The sequence below is a fragment of the Haliotis cracherodii genome, unplaced genomic scaffold, assembly GCF_022045235.1.
Source record: "Haliotis cracherodii isolate W230 unplaced genomic scaffold, xgHalCrac1.p SCAF_18, whole genome shotgun sequence".
Classification (NCBI taxonomy): Eukaryota; Metazoa; Mollusca; class Gastropoda; order Lepetellida; family Haliotidae; genus Haliotis; species Haliotis cracherodii.
Genome location: NW_027266273.1, coordinates 20004579 through 20023807, shown reverse-complemented (window position 1 = coordinate 20023807; position 19229 = coordinate 20004579). Strand labels below are relative to the sequence as shown.

Sequence of the window (19229 nt, the reverse complement as noted above, 5' to 3'; positions counted from 1 at the left end):
CTCAGTGAATGAGGTACCTGGTCCAACTGAATGGGGTACCTGGTCTCAGTGAATGAGGTACCTGGTCCCACTGAATGAGGTACCTGGTCTCAGTGAATGGGGTACCTGGTCCCACTGAATGGGGTACCTGGTCTCAGTGAATGAGGTACCTGGTCTCAGTGAATGGGGTACCTGGTCCCACTGAATGGGGTACCTGGTCTCAGAGAATGAGGTACCTGGTCTCAGTGAATGAGGTACCTGGTCTCAGTGAATGAGGTACCTGGTCTCAGTGAATGAAGTACCTGGTCTCAGTGAATGGTGTACCTGGTCCCACTGAATGGGGTACCTGGTCTCAGTGAAAGGGGTACCTGGTCCCACTGAATGGGGTACCTGGTCTCAGTGAATGAGGTACCTGGTCTCAGTGAATGAGGTACCTGGTCTCAGTGAATGAGGTACCTGGTCACACTGAATGGGGTACCTGGTCTCAGAGAATGAGGTACCTGGTCTCAGTGAATGAGGTACCTGGTCTCAGTGAATGGGGTACCTGGTCCCACTGAATGGGGTACCTGGTCTCAGAGAATGAGGTACCTGGTCTCAGTGAATGAGGTACCTGGTTTCAGTGAATGAGGTACCTGGTCTCAGTGAATGAGGTACCTGGTCTCAGTGAATGAGGAACCTGGTCCCACTGAATGGGGTACCTGGTCTCAGTGAATGAGGTACCTGGTCTCAGTGAATGAGGTACCTGGTCCCACTGAATGGGGTACCTGGTCTCAGAAAATGAGGTACCTGGTCTCAGTGAATGAGGTACCTGGTCTCAGTGAATGAGGTACCTGGTCTCAGTGAATGAGGTACCTGGTCTCAGTGAATGAGGTACCTGGTCTCAGTGAATGGGGTACCTGGTCCCACTGAATGGGGTACCTGGTCTCAGTGAATGGGGTACCTGGTCTCAGTGAATGAGGTACCTGGTCTCAGTGAATGAGGTACCTGGTCTCAGTGAATGGGGTACCTGGTCTCATTGAATGAGGTACCTGGTCCCACTGAATGGGGTACCTGGTCTCAGTGAATGGGGTACCTGGTCTCAGTGAATGGGGTACCTGGTCTCAGTGAATGGGGTACCTGGTCCCCCTGAATGGGGTACCTGGTCCCACTGAATGGGGTACCTGGTCTAAGTGAATAATAATAATTCGTTAACCACCTACTCCTATTTGAATGACAAGCTTTAGAAGGTGAACATAAAATGAAATGAATATGGCAATCTGACAGGACCAAAATACTTATGTGATGCCTCTACCCTTAGAATCAAGCACTGTGTAACATCAGGTTAGATCAAATATGTTTTCGTGAGTGATGATTTAAGGCTTGATGTAAAGAAACAAATGTTTGAAAAAAAATTGAAACAAGAAAAAAGGTATCAAAAATAATATTTTTTAAGCATTTTTTAAAGCATTTTTTTATTACTCTTACAGAATTTGCAAGAATTTAAAATGGTCTGGCCTTACCATTCCTATAAAGCCATGAGATACATGATATGTGACTGACCTGGTCACAATTTGAGCCTGTAAAACCTGCTGGACATTCACAGTGGACATTCCATGAGGTGGACGTCAGACTACTCAGATCACACACTCCCCACTTGGGCTGGAACATACACAGCATGTGTCAGCTACAGTGTACAATGTGTGCCGCCATAACTTCCTTTTGTACGGTGGCCCATAAGGGACACGGAGTCTGTTTTTCAATATTTTGATATTTCACTTACTGTTATCGTAACCTTTTGCAAATTAACACAATATGTCTTACAAATATGTGATAAATCATGTGTAAAGAAGATATTGAATCGCTGAAAAACGAAACGAAAATGTCAAAAACTAAAATGAAAATGACATTTTCGTTTTGTGTTTTTGACATTATAATTTTAGTTTTTGACCTTTTCGTTTTGGTTTTTGACACTTCCATTTTAGTTTTTGACATTTTCACTTCACATTTCAGCGACTCAAAAGCTACTTAAAAGTACATTTTCTATGTTTTCGGATGTTTTTATACATGATTTATCACATATTTGTATGGCAGATTGTGTTAATTTGCAAAAGGTTAAGATAAAAGTAAGTTAAACATCAAAATATTGAAAAACAGACTCCATGTCCCTTATGGGCCACCGTACTTTGGGCCTTATTTGGCATGACGGTTAGTTTAACAGTCCAATCAAATTACACTCAAGGGTGATAGAAATCAGTCTAAGAAAGGAGAGATAGGAATGGTGACATCCTTTCCCAAATGAATCTACGGTGGCTGAATAGGTCCAGGGTACTTATCAATATAGACTGAGATATAATACACTGAATAAGAACAGTTTTCATGTTGCTGAATTGCCAGGAACATTTAAGATTTTGTTCCCTTTGTAATAATTCAAAACACTGCAAGTTTCCCCTAGATAGTGAATACGTTTCTGATCATGATTGGTGTATGGTTCACGCTCTACAAGCTAAATATTTGTTTTATTTCGGATCAGGGAGGATGTCTGCAATCACCTGACTGGAGAAGGCGTCTGCTGTGGCGCACCATGGCTGACAGGAGGACGCCACGCCGTTCTGACCCTCGCCGGGGATGTAGGGTCGGGGGCCATACACTGCCAACCGATAGGAGGCACCGCAGTATTGTTGAGGGTCACCTTTACATGGCATCCCGCAGTCGCTATGGAAACAGGCATACTGATTGCATCACAGTTGATATTCCCACCTTCAGGGATTATAACAGAAACAAATCCAGCAATTTGATTGGCTGATGAGAGAAACGGGTTTGTGTTAATACCTTTCAGCCATGCCCAAACTCCTACTAATATATGCACCATGTTGCATGTCATGAGTGTTTTATGTTTGATAGCTCTTTAACGCCACACTCAGCAATATTTCAGCTTGGTGATGGCAGTCTGTATATAATGGAATCCGGAATAGACAGTCCAGTGATTGATATGATGAGCACTGATCTATGCCTCTTTCGAAATGCACGGGTTGCTGAAGACCAAATCTAAGCAGGATCTTCACAGGGTGTGACAATCATTATTAGCAAAATACAAATGCACAGTAACAGGTACCCAACATTTATTTGATCTCTGACCTGGGTTAGAATGGGTTAGAATAGGTTAGAATAGGTTAGAATAGGTCTTCAGCAAACCATGCTTGCTGTAAAAGGCGACTATGCTTGTCGTATGAGGCGACAAACGGGATTCGGTGGTCAGGCTCGCTGACTTGCTTGATGCATGTCATCGTATTCAAATTGCATGGATCGATGATCATGATGTCAATCATTGGATTGTCTGGTCCAGACTTGATTATTTTACAGACCTCTGTCATATAGCTGGAATATTGCTGAGTGCGGCGTTAAACATTTGATCTCAACTAGGTAGGGCGGTTCAGCAGTGAGTACACATGGATATCCCAGTGATGTTGGAATCAAGTTGACCGTGTAATGTTCACCTGTCAGGTTTCTTCAAGCCCCAGTTAAAGTTGTTGTCACAGTAACACTCCGATCCATACTCGACTCCAGACACGGTGTACCCCTTTTGTCTGTAAACATAGGAACAGTATACATATAGCCCCACAGAGTGAGTGAGTGAGTGAGCTGAAGTTCAATACTCATTCATACTATGTCATGACAGTTTAATATACTCCTAAAATTGAAACGTATAACCACAATAGGGTAATTAATTAAGGGTGGTGGGGGAGGAGGGTCGGTGAGATTGGACTTTGGACTGTATCCAATCTCATTAAAATCAGACCTTGGTTCTTGCTACTGCTAAACAAAGATCTGAGGACATCCCATTGTGGGTCATGTCAGACCGACCTCGCGCAAACTTTGATCGACCAATAGAATGACCAATCAGGAGGCACTAATTTCAAATTGGCGAATACGCTTTGAAACATATTTTGGCAAATTCTTGATTACAAATTTGAAACCTAAACAAAAGAACATTCTGGAATGGCTAATAGATGGTCTAGATTGTATGGATTCAGTCATTAAACCCGTAACTATCGTTCGGAATACCCCATGTTAAAGTTTTCGAGGTTGTATGATTAGAAATCACATTCTGACTGTCACTTTCATGATCTGGTAAGCGATGCTCTCATTGGTCCTATGAAAGGTCATTCTGACGTGACCCCTAATGGGATGACTTCAGATCTTTGTTTAGCAGTAGCGAGAACTAAGGTCTGATTTTAATGAGATTGGACTGTATCATATTTTGCTGACACCCCATTTATGTCACAATTTTTCATGCGAATGAGAACATTTGGGAATGTTAGCCCATTCGGCCTGTAGCGGATGTGAAAGCTGTTGCAGTGTTTGTGGTTCAGGATACTGCTGTCCTACACATCGGTCTAACTTGTCCCGACTCGTCCCATAGGTGTTCTGTTGAACACCTTGGCTTCAGCTGACTGCAACTCTCCTGCTTATTCGAATTGTCTGACAAAGTTGTTCTGTTTGCTTCTGCTGGTCCTGGCATGACTTCACAGTCAAATGTTGCTAACAGACAATGTTTGGGCGACAGAGAACCCACCTCTTTTGTAGACCTATGTGCAGCGTTTTGTATGCACTGGCATCAATCCAGTGGTTCACATATGATGTTAGTTTTCTGTATTGTTATCCTTATATAATGCATTTAGTCAGTGCTGTGTTTTGATGATTCCAGCAATGTCATCATTAATGTGGTACCAAATGTCATCATTCAAATAGTGTTAGTGCACAAACGTCTTTCATATATGACATATCACCATATCAATATGACGTATGCAGTTTTCTTTTTGAAGAGTATTTTAAAGGGTTTCCTCAATATCAGACCTGACAATGGATGAAGGTGTGTTCTTGGATATTAGCAGCAATGTTTTGTATCATGTTATGTTGATAAACAATACATGATCAATATGGTAGTGTGAGATGAGTGACTCATACAACCAATGCAGGGTTGTTACAACATTCCATAATAATTCAATTTTCCTTGTGTTCGTTGAAATTCCTGCATTCTGATTAGCTGAATAGGTCACGTGCTATTGCATTCATTTCCCAATGAATGTAAAAATTAAGTCTCGCCCACTGAGGCGGACTAGTTTTATTACTACGGAATGTCGGGGAATCCTACTATTACAGTCGGGGGAATTCCCTTTCTGCTCAAAGGTATTGTCATGCACAGGCCATTAAGCAAAATTTATGCATATTCATTGTCCAAACAACTCTTTGAGACCAAGGTTGAAGGATGAAACAGCAAACGTGCAGGCTCACTCGCCTCTTTTTTCCAGCTCGCCTCGGTTCCACCACTTTAAATTCATGTCTTCGGGTTTAATTTCTGACTAGCATTTTTCCAACTGTGTCTTCCTGTTCTCAGGAAACTAATGTTTGAATCTGGCGGTAACTGACCATGTCATTTGAAACAGCTGCCTTCTCCCCGACATATTTAATTAAAAGCATTGACTGTGCATTTTTGGGGGTTCATTGAGGTATGAATCGAAAACCGATGTGCAAACTTTTGTGAAAATCCGCTATGCGGATTCATACAGTTTGCACATCGGTTTTTCAATTCATACCTCAATGAACTGAAAAAAGTACAGTCAATCCTTAAATGATTGGATACATATCACCATAATAGTCAGATTATGAGTACATTGCATGAAAGGAGGACTCACTCACTCCTTCAGAAGATCAGGGAGTGATCAGTGCTCTCAGGATGAGGTGAGGCCCTCCCTCCCTACTCACTCACTCACCCACCTGCACATCGCCATACAGAAGTCAGGAGTGACCTGTGCTGTCTGCTGTTGAGACAGAGAAACACGGTAGACAAAGTGACGGCTTGTTTTGCTATCCAGGAAGCAGCCCCGGTAAACCTCATTTCCGATCACGGTGGTTGTCGGGTCAATCATTTTCTGTCCTGTAATGCTGTAATCCTAAAATAACAGATTGACAAAAACTTGTCACAATTGCAATAAAATCTTCCTCCATACTGACCACTTTCTATCAAGCACCCTGCCATATAGATACAGAAATGTTTACTGTGTAAGTCAAATTGTACTTGATGTATTTGAGAACACATTGTTCAACAAGTTCAAGTGGGAGACTGTCCCACTCAGAAGCAGCTGCAAGAGAGACGGCCATAGCTGACAGTCTTAGTTATGGTACAAAGAGGAGTGTCAGACCTTAGGGTTCATGCTGGTGTTTAGATCTTAAGAAAGTCACTTTCAAACCTGAAGGGTCATGCTGGTGTTTAGATCTTAAGAAAGTCACTTTCAGACCTGAAGGGTCATGCTGGTGTGTAGATCTTAAGAAAGTCATGTTCAGACCTGAAGGGTCATGCTGGTGTATAGATTTGAAGAAAGTCACGTTCAGACCTGAAGGGTCATGCTGGTGTATAGATTTTAAGAAAGTCACGTTCAGACCTGAAGGGTCATGCTGGTGTTTAGATCTTAAGAAAGTCACGTTCAGACCTGAAGGGTCATGCTGGTGTGTAGATTTTAAGAAAGTCACGTTCAGACCTGAAGGGTCATGCTGGTGTTTAGATTTTAAGAAAGTCACGTTCAGACCTGAAGGGTCATGCTGGTGTATAGATTTGAAGAAAGTCACGTTCAGACCTGAAGGGTCATGCTGGTGTATAGATTTGAAGAAAGTCACGTTCAGACCTGAAGGTTCGTGCTGGTGTGTAGATTTTAAGAAAGTCACGTTCAGACCTGAAGGTTCAAGTTGGTGTTTAGATTTTAAGAAAGTCACGTTCAGACCTGAAGGGTCATGCTGGTGTTTAGATTTTAAGCAAGTCACATGTCAGTTTCAGTCAATGGTCAATGGTCAATGGTCATTATAAAATAACTTTTTGTATTCAACGATGTTACTAAATCTATTATAATGATATTGACTTATTGATTGGGTTATGGATTGAAAACCAAATAGAGAACTTTTATTCCAATCAGCATCATAGACTCATACCACTTGTACATTTATAATAACTAATAACTCTTCGGGATTATAGATAATACCAGTCAACCTATGAATACCTAAAGGTTTTAGGTCTGGTCCCTTCCACTGCAAGCAGTCTGAAGAACAAATCCTCTATCTAGCAGAAGACAATGTCAGTACAACAAACCTATTTACAAGTCTTTGTGTAAGGCACACAACTCCATACACAATGTCTGCTCAAAGCACTGCATTATCATTACCCCAGTCAGTGGATCAGTGCGCACTCCATTATTCATTCTCAGCTCCCTGTATACACCCTATGATGCATGTCTTGCACTAGAAGGTTAACATTCACATAACCATCTCATCCTACCGGGTACCCATCCTCTGTTGGGAAAACAGAGGCATATTTCGAACCAAGTCCAATCTCATTGAAATCAGATCTTAGTTCTCGCTACAGCTAAACAAAGATCTGAAGACATTCCATTAGGTGTCATGTCAGAACAACCTTTCATCCGACGAGAGCATCGCTTACCAGATTATGAAAGTGACAGTCAGAATGTGATTTCTAATCATGCAACCTCAAAAACTTTAAAACTGGGTATTCCGAACGATAGTTACGGGTTTAACGACTGAATACATAAAAATCTAGACCATCTATTAGCCATTCCAGAATGTTCTTTTGTTCAGGTTTCAAATTTGTAATCGAGAATTTGTCAAAATATGTTTCTAAAATTAGTGCTATAAAGCACAAGAGAGCTCCCTTCTGATTGGTCAATTCATTGGTCGGTCAAAATTCATGCAAGGTCGGTCTGACGTGACCCATAATGGGATGTCCTCAGATCTTTGTTTAGCGGTAGCGCCCTACAAACATTCTGGAAATTGCTGAAGTCTTAAGTCATAGCTATGCACACTTGAACTTCCAAGTAAACAAATAAACTTACTATATACTGCTTTGTTGCATTGTTGGTGTTGATGTGCCCATAGGCTGAGGAGACATGGCCTTTAAAGATGACAGCGTTGATCTGGATTCTGCCAACTCCTCCATCTCCGCCGCATCCCCCCACGCCGCCGTATCCCCCCTGCCCCCCATTCGCCCACAGACGGTTGTGACCTACAAGACACACATGTTTAGTAAGGGAACAAACATTTGGTCTTAAAGAGAGAGCTGAAGACGTTGCTAACAAAATCTGCTCCAGATTGTTTGGGGGCTACACTGTTAGATAGAAGCAATAAACTTAATGCACAATTCATTCTTTGTTGCATTAAGTGACACATTGTGGGTTTTGTGCTGTTGCAGCACTCATCTTGACCTGGGGCCTCACGCTCCCAGATCAATGTTGCATCACTGATGATGATACTAAACCTCACCATGACTACAGAACACAACAAACATCTGTCACACAAGGACCTGAGTTATATGTAGGTTAAAGCACATCCAACATTCTAAAAAGCTTATCAGCGCCTCTGTAGCCTATAGGTACACTCACTGGGCTACAGATACGAAGATTACGTGTTCGATACTCGGGGATATAAAGAAAACATTTGTCATTTGATTTTACATTTCATTACATGTTACAATCTAAACGGAAGTTGTCTGGATTATCCTATAAAATCCTGGGGACATTACGACATCCCTGTTTATGATATTTAACCCGACTGACTTCACTAGAGGTGTATAAGTGCAGTCATAAACTTTGTAAATATCTTCACTGCCTGTATGATTCTGTCAACTAAGGTACATAGAGACCACAGGCCTATATCACATTTTAGATAATAAACCGTTACTGGTTTTTAGAGAATAAAAGTCACGTACCGACATCGACAACATTTCCCGTCATGTACATGCTACCACCACTGCCGCCACCTCCTGGACCAGACATGTCCCAGCATGCACTTGTGCTGCTGCCAATGCAGTGACTTGGATTGGAGGCTTTACACGATGCGGGGCATCCATTACAACTGAAGCAGACATTATCTGTTGTTTGGGTACTTAAGAATTGACATCCACATAATGCATTTATGGAGATGAAAACATAAACACTGGTGTTTGTTTGTAGCTTAATGCCGCACTCAGCAATATTCCAGCCATATGACGGCAGTCTGTAAATAACTGTTACTGACCCTGATTGAGTGAAACTGTCCCCCTGTCCAGCCTCCCCGGCCACTGAGATGGACCCAGTCACTTGGATGTTGCCAGTTGAATACAGCACTATGGCTGCTCCACCATTTCCTCCATGGCCACCTGGTGGACAAAACAGGAGTCTGTTAGTTGCTGCGAACTGTCCCAAGAATCAACTATTGAACATTCTTTTTAGGGTGAACTCTTTCACCACAATGCATGACATTATGTACCCACTAGTCCAGCTTGCTTGCAAACATGTTAGTAATTGTGACCTATGGCAAAGGTTCTGGGCCATGTTCCACAACCTGATCTTAGCGCTATGACCATCCTAACTCCCATATATTAACATAGGCTTACGATAGTTATAGTGCTGAGATCGCTTGGTGGAATGGGGCCCTGGTCAGTCAGGCTCTGATGAGTACTCAAGTTTATTACCCATAGGGTTAGAAATAACCGAGTTCATAAAAGCTGCATAGTGCAAATATCTCTGAGTACAGGTAAGACCCACCTGGAGGTGTGTGAGTGAATACAGGTAAGACTCACCTAGATGTGTGTGACTGAGTACAGGTAAGTCTCACCTGGAGGTGTGTGAGTGAGTACAGGTAAGACTCACCTAGATGTGTGTGAGTGAGTACAGGTAAGTCTCACCTGGAGGTGTGTGACTGTGTACAGGTAAGACTCACATGGAGGTGAGTGAGTACAGGCAGGTCTCACCTGGATGTGTGTGAGTACAGGTAAGTCTCACCTGTAGGTGTGTGAGTGAGTACAGGTAAGTCTAAGTCTTACCTGGAGGTGTGTGAGTGAGTACAGGTAAGACTCACCTGGAGGTGAGTGAGTACAGGTAAGACTCACCTGGAGGTGAGTGAGTACAGGTAAGACTCACCTGGAGGTGTGTAAGTGAGTACAGGTAAGTCTCACCTGGAGGTGAGTGAGTGAGTACAGGTAAGTCTCACCTGGAGGTGAGTGAGTACGGGTAAGTCTCACCTGGAAGTGTGTGAGTGAGTACAGGTAAGACTCACCTAGATGTGTGTGAGTGAGTACAGGTAAGTCTCACCTGGAGGTGTGTGACTGTGTACAGGTAAGACTCACATGGAGGTGAGTGAGTACAGGCAGGTCTCACCTGGATGTGTGTGAGTACAGGTAAGTCTCACCTGTAGGTGTGTGAGTGAGTACAGGTAAGTCTAAGTCTTACCTGGAGGTGTGTGAGTGAGTACAGGTAAGACTCACTGGAGGTGAGTGAGTACAGGTAAGACTCACCTGGAGGTGTGTGAGTACAGGTAAGACTCACCTGGAGGTGTGTAAGTGAGTACAGGTAAGTCTCACCTGGAGGTGAGTGAGTGAGTACAGGTAAGTCTCACCTGGAGGTGAGTGAGTACGGGTAAGTCTCACCTGGAGGTGTGTGAGTGAGTACAGGTAAGTCTCACCTGGAGGTGTGTGAGTGAGTACAGGTAAGTCTCACCTGGAGGTGTGTGACTGAGGTCCTTGGCATTGCCTCCACTTCCTCCCCCAGACCCCATGTATACTGTTGACACTGCATTGTCTCCGTACACCGCACCACCAGAACTCCAGCCACTGCCCCGATTAGACCTCTTCACTGAGCTCATCCTGCAGGTAGACACCCAAACACACACCTGTACAGCACTCGTTACTTCCATTTTCCCTAGAGGTATTACAGTCAATGTGTCGAATCCCAGGTGGTGTCGAACTGGGGCTGTCCAATAACTGGTGGTGTCGAACCCCTGACTTGCAAAATCTTATCCTATTTATCCTTATTTTAACCCAAACGTGTCAAACTCTCAGTTGTCTCAAACTCAAGTTATAGTACCAGTGGTACAAAGCAAGTTACCCTGATAATTCGATTTCATTAAAAAAACACAAATTTATAGCACAAGTTATAATTTGTATCAATATAGGTATGACAAAGCTTGTTTCTTGTTTTCATATTAATGTAATTGATATAACATGCATAATGTGGTATGTTTGCTTAGGTCAGATGATAAGAGTGAGTGAGTGAGTTTAACGCCGCTTTTAACAGTATTCCAGTTATATCACGGCGTAGATGATAATAAGGTCAAGTCGGAGGTCTCAAACCTCAGATAAGTCAAACTATTTCTCTGATCTGCAGGAGTTTGAGACAATGGGTTCATCTGTATATCAATTATTAACTAAATATCCACTGATGGGAGGACTATCTATAATTGAAAGCAAATATTTCGTTGTGTTGGAGTATTTTTAAGTATTCAGTACAATGATCATAATTACCACAGAACATGCAAGAAGTGAGATCAAATTTGAAATTTAAAAAAAAATTAATAATAAGGACAGTTAGGCAAAGCAATGGCTAATGTCATCAGCATTGGCCCAAGTTGTGGAGTTAAGATGAAACGCAATCAACCCAAAATACACACTGACCATCCAATCCCCAATTCAGTCAGCTCTTATAACAATCACATGGTACTGGTCTATCCTGGGATTGCCAACAGAGCAGTTATTGTTTGAAAAACTGAAGCCTTCCTATGACCAAAATTATTGATTGGTAAACCCCATGGACATGACTTACCCTGCGGTGCCATACCCTCCTCCGGCGCCGGGTCGACCATACCCCTGGGAGTCAATATGGCCGCCACTGCCGCCTCCGCCACCTCCCTTGTTGGCTCCTGTGCCCCTCTTGCCGACTCCTGTCACAACAATCAACTGTCATCAAGCAGTGGCCATAACAATGTCCTGTGATAGGAATCAAACCAGGGGCTTCCTGATCCAAACTTTGAGGCCTTGTCCACATGACCAACCCTGTCAGGCATCTCTCTGGATGTCATCTATGGGATGACTCCATGCCCTACATCAATCAGTTGCTAATATTTTGTGTAATTTTGTACACCCAAAATTGTAACATTAAGACAACTTCCACATCTGTATGTAAACAAGCATAGCGGGACTTTTGTATCACACTGTATCAGCTAATGCCATTGTCCCTCGATTTGGTCCTTTCGGTGGCGTGGCGTTGATGTCATAATCTCACGATTTCAAGCTCTTGTTGCCAAACGAGACCGAAAGAAGGTTGCCTCCATAAAATGACTGAAGTATTTCGTGACTTTTTCTTCCTAAGTTAGAATTAACATATTGAAATATATTGAAATAAATATGAAAAATATGATGTGTTATTACTTCGAATGTATAGTGAACAGTTAGTTTTGGATTGGAGTATTCCTTTAATATATGGGGCTCTTTAAAACATGCCCGAACCTCAAAACATCAACTGGTTTAGATTTCAATCATGAACAAACAAAATCAATCATCAATTTCAGAAGCGAAATTTGACATTTTAATGTAATGGCACAGGGGAGTAAGACATAGTTGTGACTAATCACAAGGCACACAGTGCGATGAGCATTGGAAAACTGGAGCACCATCACCATGTTTCAAGGTTAAACAAATTGATGTTTGTTTGTTTGTTTGTTGTTTAACGCCATACTCAGCAATATTCCACCTATATGACGGCAGTCTGTAAATAATCGAGTCTGGACCAGAACAATCCAGTGATTGATATCACGAGCATGGATCCACGCAATTGGGATTGATGGTATGCATCAACCAAGTCAGTGAGCCTGACTACCCGATCCCGTTAGTCGCCTCTTATGACGATGCTGAAAGGGTTGGGATGGGTTGGGTTTAATGCGGCATGTCAGCTTTATGTGGGAGGAAAGCCAGAAGTGATGCAGGTCTCAGACGCTTACCACTTTGGTGAAACCCACGAGCACGAGTATGGTGCTGACAAACCTAAAAACATAATCGGGGCAAACTTGGATTCAAACCCACAATCAGAGGTTCCTGGCATGGCCAAGGGAACGTAACTCTGCACGGCCAATTGCGGTGCCTTAGACGACTGTGCCAGGCGTGCCCCCACATTGTGATACAGGGAAATATCTAAGATAAGGTAGTGATTCAATGATCAAGTTGTAGGATCAGCTTCTATAAATACCCCATGCTCTAGGAGCTGGAGCTGCAGCTGACTGACTGACTGATATAGAAGATTTAACGTGCGCTTTCCGACTACAGCGTATTTCGCACACGGGCCTGGCCGGACCATTTAGTGTATTCCGAGAAGGGTGAAAGTGGTGTGTGCAACCCAAGAGGGGGCTTTTAGGGGTTGCTTATATTGATTTTTTGAAATTTTTAAATTTGGAATAAATGCCGAGGTGGGTGGAGGAGGGAACTAAGGGAGCCGGGTAAGGTGGGTGTTTGTATGTTTATTGGATTTTGGATTGGTAGATTAATTAATTTTTAGATGCGCTTAATTAGGTCTGTTTTGATTAGGAATACGCCTAGGGCCTTGAAGTTTTCTAGTTTATTTTGAGGGTTTAGTATTTCATCTAGAGTAGGAATCTTATTTAGATTGAGGGTGGTTTGTAGTGTGGTTCTGTGTGTTTGATAGTGGGTGCAGTGAATGAGTGCGTGTTCTGTGGTTTCGGGTTGTTTGCAGTGGGGGCAGTTGCCTGTGGTGTGTCTTTTAAGTTGTTTTAGGTGGTTATTTAGGTTAGTGTGTCCTGTTTGGAGTTTTGTAATTAATCTGTCAATTTTTTTAGAGGGGTGTAGGATTTTAGGTTTGGCTAGTGGTTTTCTGAGCACTTTTTTGATTTGGCTATTTGAGTTTTGATATTGATTATGCCATTTTTTGGTTATTTTTTGTTTGTTTACACTTTTAATTTCTGATTTTGAGATGGGTAGGTTTAGGCTTATTTCTGGTATTTTGAGAGATAATTTAGCTGCTTTATTGGCGCTTTCGTTGCCGTAAATTCCTACGTGGGCGGGGATCCACAAGAAGGTTATTTGTTTGCCTGCTTTTGTTAGGTCGTTGGAGCTTTTAAGTATTTGGTTTATTAATTTAGGTCGTTTTTTGGTATTTTTGTTTTGGAGGGCTTGTAGTCCACTAAGGGAGTCAGTGAGAATTAGGATTTTTTTGTTGTTTTTAGATTGTTGGTTATGCAGGGCTGAGGCCATGCCCATAAGTTCGGCCGTGAATATAGATTGGTTGTTAGGGAGTCGGTAAGATTGTGTGGATATAACTGGTTGTGTGGTATGGACTCCGAAGCCTGTGTGGTTGGAGATCGGGTCTGAAGATCCGTCAGTGTATATGTGACACCAATTTGGCCAATTTTCGTGTATGTATGAAAGTGTGGTGGTTTTAGCTATGTTTGGGTCGGTTTGTTTATTTATTTGGTTAGCTAGCGTTGTGTCTATTTGGGGTATTTTGAGTTTAGGGGTGAAGATATTTGATTTTTTGCAGTTTTGTTTAAGATTTTGAGTTTGGTGTTCATTGAGGTAGTTAGTTATTCTTTGGGATATTGGGGTGAGTAAGGGGTGTTTGCGAGCTAGAGCTTGGTTTCTTAGGCTAATGTTTTGGTTAATTAGGTTTAACATGGAGCTGCAGCTAGTATATACCTACCATTTATAGATTCTCCTTGCATGCCATCTTGATTTGGGTAGGCGGCGCCCCCTGCTGCACCACGGTAACCAGCACCCATCCCATTCAGGTAGCCGTCAATCTGTATACTCTGTGTATAGACAAGCATCTATCATCACCACCACCCACACCACTCTCATGGACAATCACCACCACCCACAATACTCTCATAGCCAATCCCCTCCACCCACACCACTCTCATAGCCAATCACCACCACCCACAATACTCTCATAGACAATCACCACCACCCACAATACTCTCATGGACAATCACCACCACCCACACCACTCTCATAGACAATCACCACCACCCACAATACTCTCATAGCCAATCCCCTCCACCCACACCACTCTCATAGCCAATCCCCTCCACCCACACCACTCTCATAGACAATCACCACCACCCACAATACTCTCATGGACAATCACCACCACCCACACCACTCTCATAGACAATCACCACCACCCACAATACTCTCATAGCCAATCCCCTCCACCCACACCACTCTCATAGACAATCACCACCACCCACAATACTCTCATGGACAATCACCACCACCCACACCACTCTCATAGACAATCACCACCACCCACAATACTCTCATGGACAATCACCACCACCCACACCACTCTCATAGACAATCACCACCACCCACACCACTCACATAGACAATCACCACCACCCACAATACTCTCATGGACAATCACCACCACCCACAATACTCTCATAGACAATCACCACCACCCACAATACTCTCATGGACAATCACCACCACCCACACCACTCTCATAGACAATCACCACCACCCACAATACTCTCATGGACAATCACCACCACCCACACCACTCTCATAGACAATCACCACCACCCACAATACTCTCATGGACAATCACCACCACCCACAATACTCTCATGGACAATCACCACCACCCACAATACTCTCATGGACAATCACCACCACCCATACCACTCACATAGCCAATCACCACCACCCACACCAATCAGAGAGCCAAGAAGATTTCCCTTCAAAATAACTTCAACTTCTATAAATTTACAAGTGATTATTATTTAATGATATGAAACAGAGATAGAACCTGAGATAGAGAACATACAGTAAGGGGCTGGACATTTATTATGGGGGAGTGGTTGGTGTAAGGACTGTCATATTTTGCGAACCCCTCATTTTCTTTGTAACATTAATTTGTACCCCCAAATACATGTACCATTGTTTCATGTCCCTGCCTTCCCTTAGATAAATTACCTGTCCCAAAATAATGTTTAAATATATAACTTTTTTTTTTTCATTCACGTTTTTTTTCATGCCCCCCCCCCCATCCCCCCATCCCATATTTTTTTGGGGGCTGTGTCATTCCTTCCACCACCCCACCCCTCTCAATCCCTTGTTCTCGACAACAACACACTTCATCCACACACCCCTTCCCCCATAACAAATGACCAGCAGTCCCTCAGCTCAACCCAAAGTAAAAGTATAGCTATATTGTACTTACTTCAGAGTACACTTCAAAGATGCCCCCTGAGGTTCCATCATATTTCTTGATGAAGACTGTCACTCCCTTCGGGATGAAGAACTGACTTACATTGCAGTGGGAACCTGGAGGGGTTAACATGTGAAATGTAAGACAACGCAAAACATCATGCTCGTACGATAGAGAGGATCTAATTGTCTCACAGAAGATAAATACCTCCATGTACGCATTGATTTAAAATACATGAGGCAACAAGTTGTACTTATAGTTTACATATTCAATCATTGAGTCAAAGCCATATAGAATAAAAATAGTTCAAATATATATTTATTTGCCCCGATTGATTTACTGTACTAGAAAAAGAAAAATATACCTCTACAAACACCTAAAAAACAATTCTGATAATTATTATATAAAACCAGTATGACAGACACAAATGTAATCATATCTGTTTATAACATTGCTTGCATAATGTCATTGCTGACATGTAATATCCTGTGTTTATACCATACTATATATGTAATAACATCTGTTTATCACATACCAAACAGAATGTCATTTTGGGCGACAGTCCAGTCATCGCCTCCGTGGTCGATACCGTTACACGGCACCTTGATGCCCTGCCCCAGCTCATAGTGTGCCACCAGACCATTATATCTCGCCTCAATCTGACAACACAAACCACTTCATTTACGAGGCACACACAGAGAAAATGACATCAGTCCACTGGGCTAAGACTGGGAATACAGTAAAGGAATCAGTGGTACTTGACATTTCTAATTACACCATGTAATTCCAAAAGTGGATGAGTGGATTTCAAACTGGTGTCTACCCCCTGAAGATAAACTAAAACATTTTAAGAATATATTAAATTTACAGGGTTTTTCATGTCAATTTATCCTCTAAATACCAGTATATGTGGGTTCGAATCCAGTTTCACCACGATTATGTTTCTAGGTTTGTCAGCATCATTACCATGCTCATGGGATTCAACAAAGTGGACCTGCATCACTTCTGGCTTTCCTCCCACATTAAGCTGACACGCCAGGATATAATTGGAATACTATTAAAAGCAGCAGTAAACCCAACCCACTCACTTACTGAGGACAACACACTCAGCTGGCATTGATGCCAATGCTGTCACATTCAATCTGTAGCTTGCCACACACAGCCCATCAGGATTCTCTACTGCACAGAGTAGCAAGTAAACAGTCCAGTTTCATCATATCACCTTCACCATCAAGGACCAAGTTTGCTCAGTGATTAACTTGATCAGGTTTACATAGAAAGTACTTCACTGAGAGGCATTTAGAAGTTGGAGTACTAAGTAAGGATAAGATATATGGATGAAAACTTCTTTATTACAATTAGGAGTGACGTTTCTGGGTAGGTTCTAACACCATTATCAAGCAGTGAGTGAGTTTGGTTTTACACCGTTTTTAGCAATATTCCAGCAATATCACAGCGGGGGACACCAGAAATGGGCCTCACACATGGTACCCATGTCGGGAATCGAACCCGGGTCTTCGGCATGATGAGCGAACGTTTTCACCACTAGGCTACCCGACCGCCCTTCCATTATCAAGCAAGTATCACGTGATGACGGTGTTAGAACCTACACCGAAATGTCGTGCCATATTGTAATAAAGAAGTTGTTCATCCATATTTCTCATCCTTATACAGAAAGTACCGAAATTTGTTTTTAAAATCCAACTCTATCAGTTTATATTTCTCACAAGACCAACTAAAAGTGATTCAATCTTTTTGATTGTCCAATTTCATCATAGGCTTTTTGTACCATGATGTTTTTCAAAATGAAATGTCAACAAAGAATATGACTATGGTCTAAATTTCATGTTAGTGTTTTGAAATAGATTTGATGTAAACATCTGACAAGCCCTAATAATTTCTGACAGGTCCATTTGACCTTGACCCAGCAGCCCCCTCCCCCCCCCCCCCCGTGTATTTCTGACTTGTCTATTTGACCTTGACCCAGCCCCTGCATATTTCTGACTGATCTAATCCAGCTGAATACTTACTGTTGAGTTGACACTGCCGACCACACTCATGCTTTGAGTGATCTCATCTATATCCAGGCTTCGTTTCCAGACCTTCACCGACTTAAACACATAATTTCACTCATAAATAACATTTTCACTCTTCAAAAATAATACATTATTATGACAGCAACATGTAAGTAGGTGTAAAACCTATATTGCTATTCCCTATATTTATGATGCTCAAGAATTACAAATACATTTATTAAGTTTTTGTGATTATTTATTTTTCCTGTGTTCATTCCATGTCATACATGGCAATATAATGGATGGATGGTCAGGACTGGTGAATGCAAGTCACCATACCCCCCTGAGTGAATTGATGTTCATAATATCATCATCATCATCATCATCATCATCATCATCATCATCATCATCATCATCATTTACAGGGTGCAGTCACATAGCTGGAATATTGATGAGTTCAACAAACAAACAATTATTTGTCCTATGACAGGATTGTACAAGTGTTGTGTGCCAAATGCAATTACATGAAGTTAAATCTATAGGTACCCTACTCTACACTGTAAACCCAGCATCCCCTCATGCTTTAATACTTGCCTTGATCATTCCCTGGAAGTTCTCCCCCTTACAGCATTGAGAGCTCCCGATCCGGAAGCCTGACGTTGTTGGAAGTGAATATGGACGATTCTGACAACAACAAAATCTGATGAAATATGAAATAGTTTGATAGCTTGATGTTTTCAATGTGGAGCTAGGTTACCTGTAGATTTGGCCAAACCAAATGCAACATTTGAAATCTCATGATGTGTGTTCCAAATTGAATTTAGCTCAGTTAAATCTGCAGGTAACCCAGTCCGACTTTGAAAACACATCATACTTTTATAGCAGATGTCAAAACACCAGTATCCTGTCATCTTCCTGAGTCAAGGGAGTTAACTGACTTTAAAAGTCCAGTTTCCACCCTTTAAAAAAAAGGCATGAATCATGGAGTTATAATTTGGCTGGACTAATGAGTCTATGCATAGTCCAATCAAAATCGAGTAACAAAGTGGACATCCAGTTCGTAAACTGCAGTGCAGATTTTGGTCAATTGCATGTGCACTGCCAAATTAGCGTCAACAGATATTTTCCTAAACTTTTCATGTTTTTAATCAAGGTGCAGTTCGTGAAGTAAGACTCTTTTTATTACAACATAGGTCTTGCTAAGCAATCAGATTGTCTTGAC

General features: G+C 42.1%; 1 protein-coding gene across 1 annotated transcript in view; it reads right to left on the bottom strand.

Moving 5' to 3' along the window:
• The window catches only part of LOC139465859 (uncharacterized), an 82324-nt gene that overhangs the window by 33146 nt on the left and 29949 nt on the right, over positions 1 to 19229 (bottom strand). Inside the window, exons 16-29 of the mRNA XM_071247816.1 lie at positions 18602 to 18691; positions 18023 to 18103; positions 16528 to 16651; positions 16005 to 16108; positions 14478 to 14586; positions 11595 to 11712; positions 10494 to 10639; positions 9034 to 9154; positions 8726 to 8871; positions 7854 to 8023; positions 5734 to 5909; positions 3453 to 3542; positions 2508 to 2670; positions 1519 to 1617 (exon numbers count right to left, since the gene is read on the bottom strand). Of these exons, the coding sequence (XP_071103917.1) occupies positions 1519 to 1617; positions 2508 to 2670; positions 3453 to 3542; positions 5734 to 5909; positions 7854 to 8023; positions 8726 to 8871; positions 9034 to 9154; positions 10494 to 10639; positions 11595 to 11712; positions 14478 to 14586; positions 16005 to 16108; positions 16528 to 16651; positions 18023 to 18103; positions 18602 to 18691 (1737 nt within the window). The remainder of the gene's footprint in view (positions 1 to 1518; positions 1618 to 2507; positions 2671 to 3452; positions 3543 to 5733; positions 5910 to 7853; positions 8024 to 8725; positions 8872 to 9033; positions 9155 to 10493; positions 10640 to 11594; positions 11713 to 14477; positions 14587 to 16004; positions 16109 to 16527; positions 16652 to 18022; positions 18104 to 18601; positions 18692 to 19229) is intronic.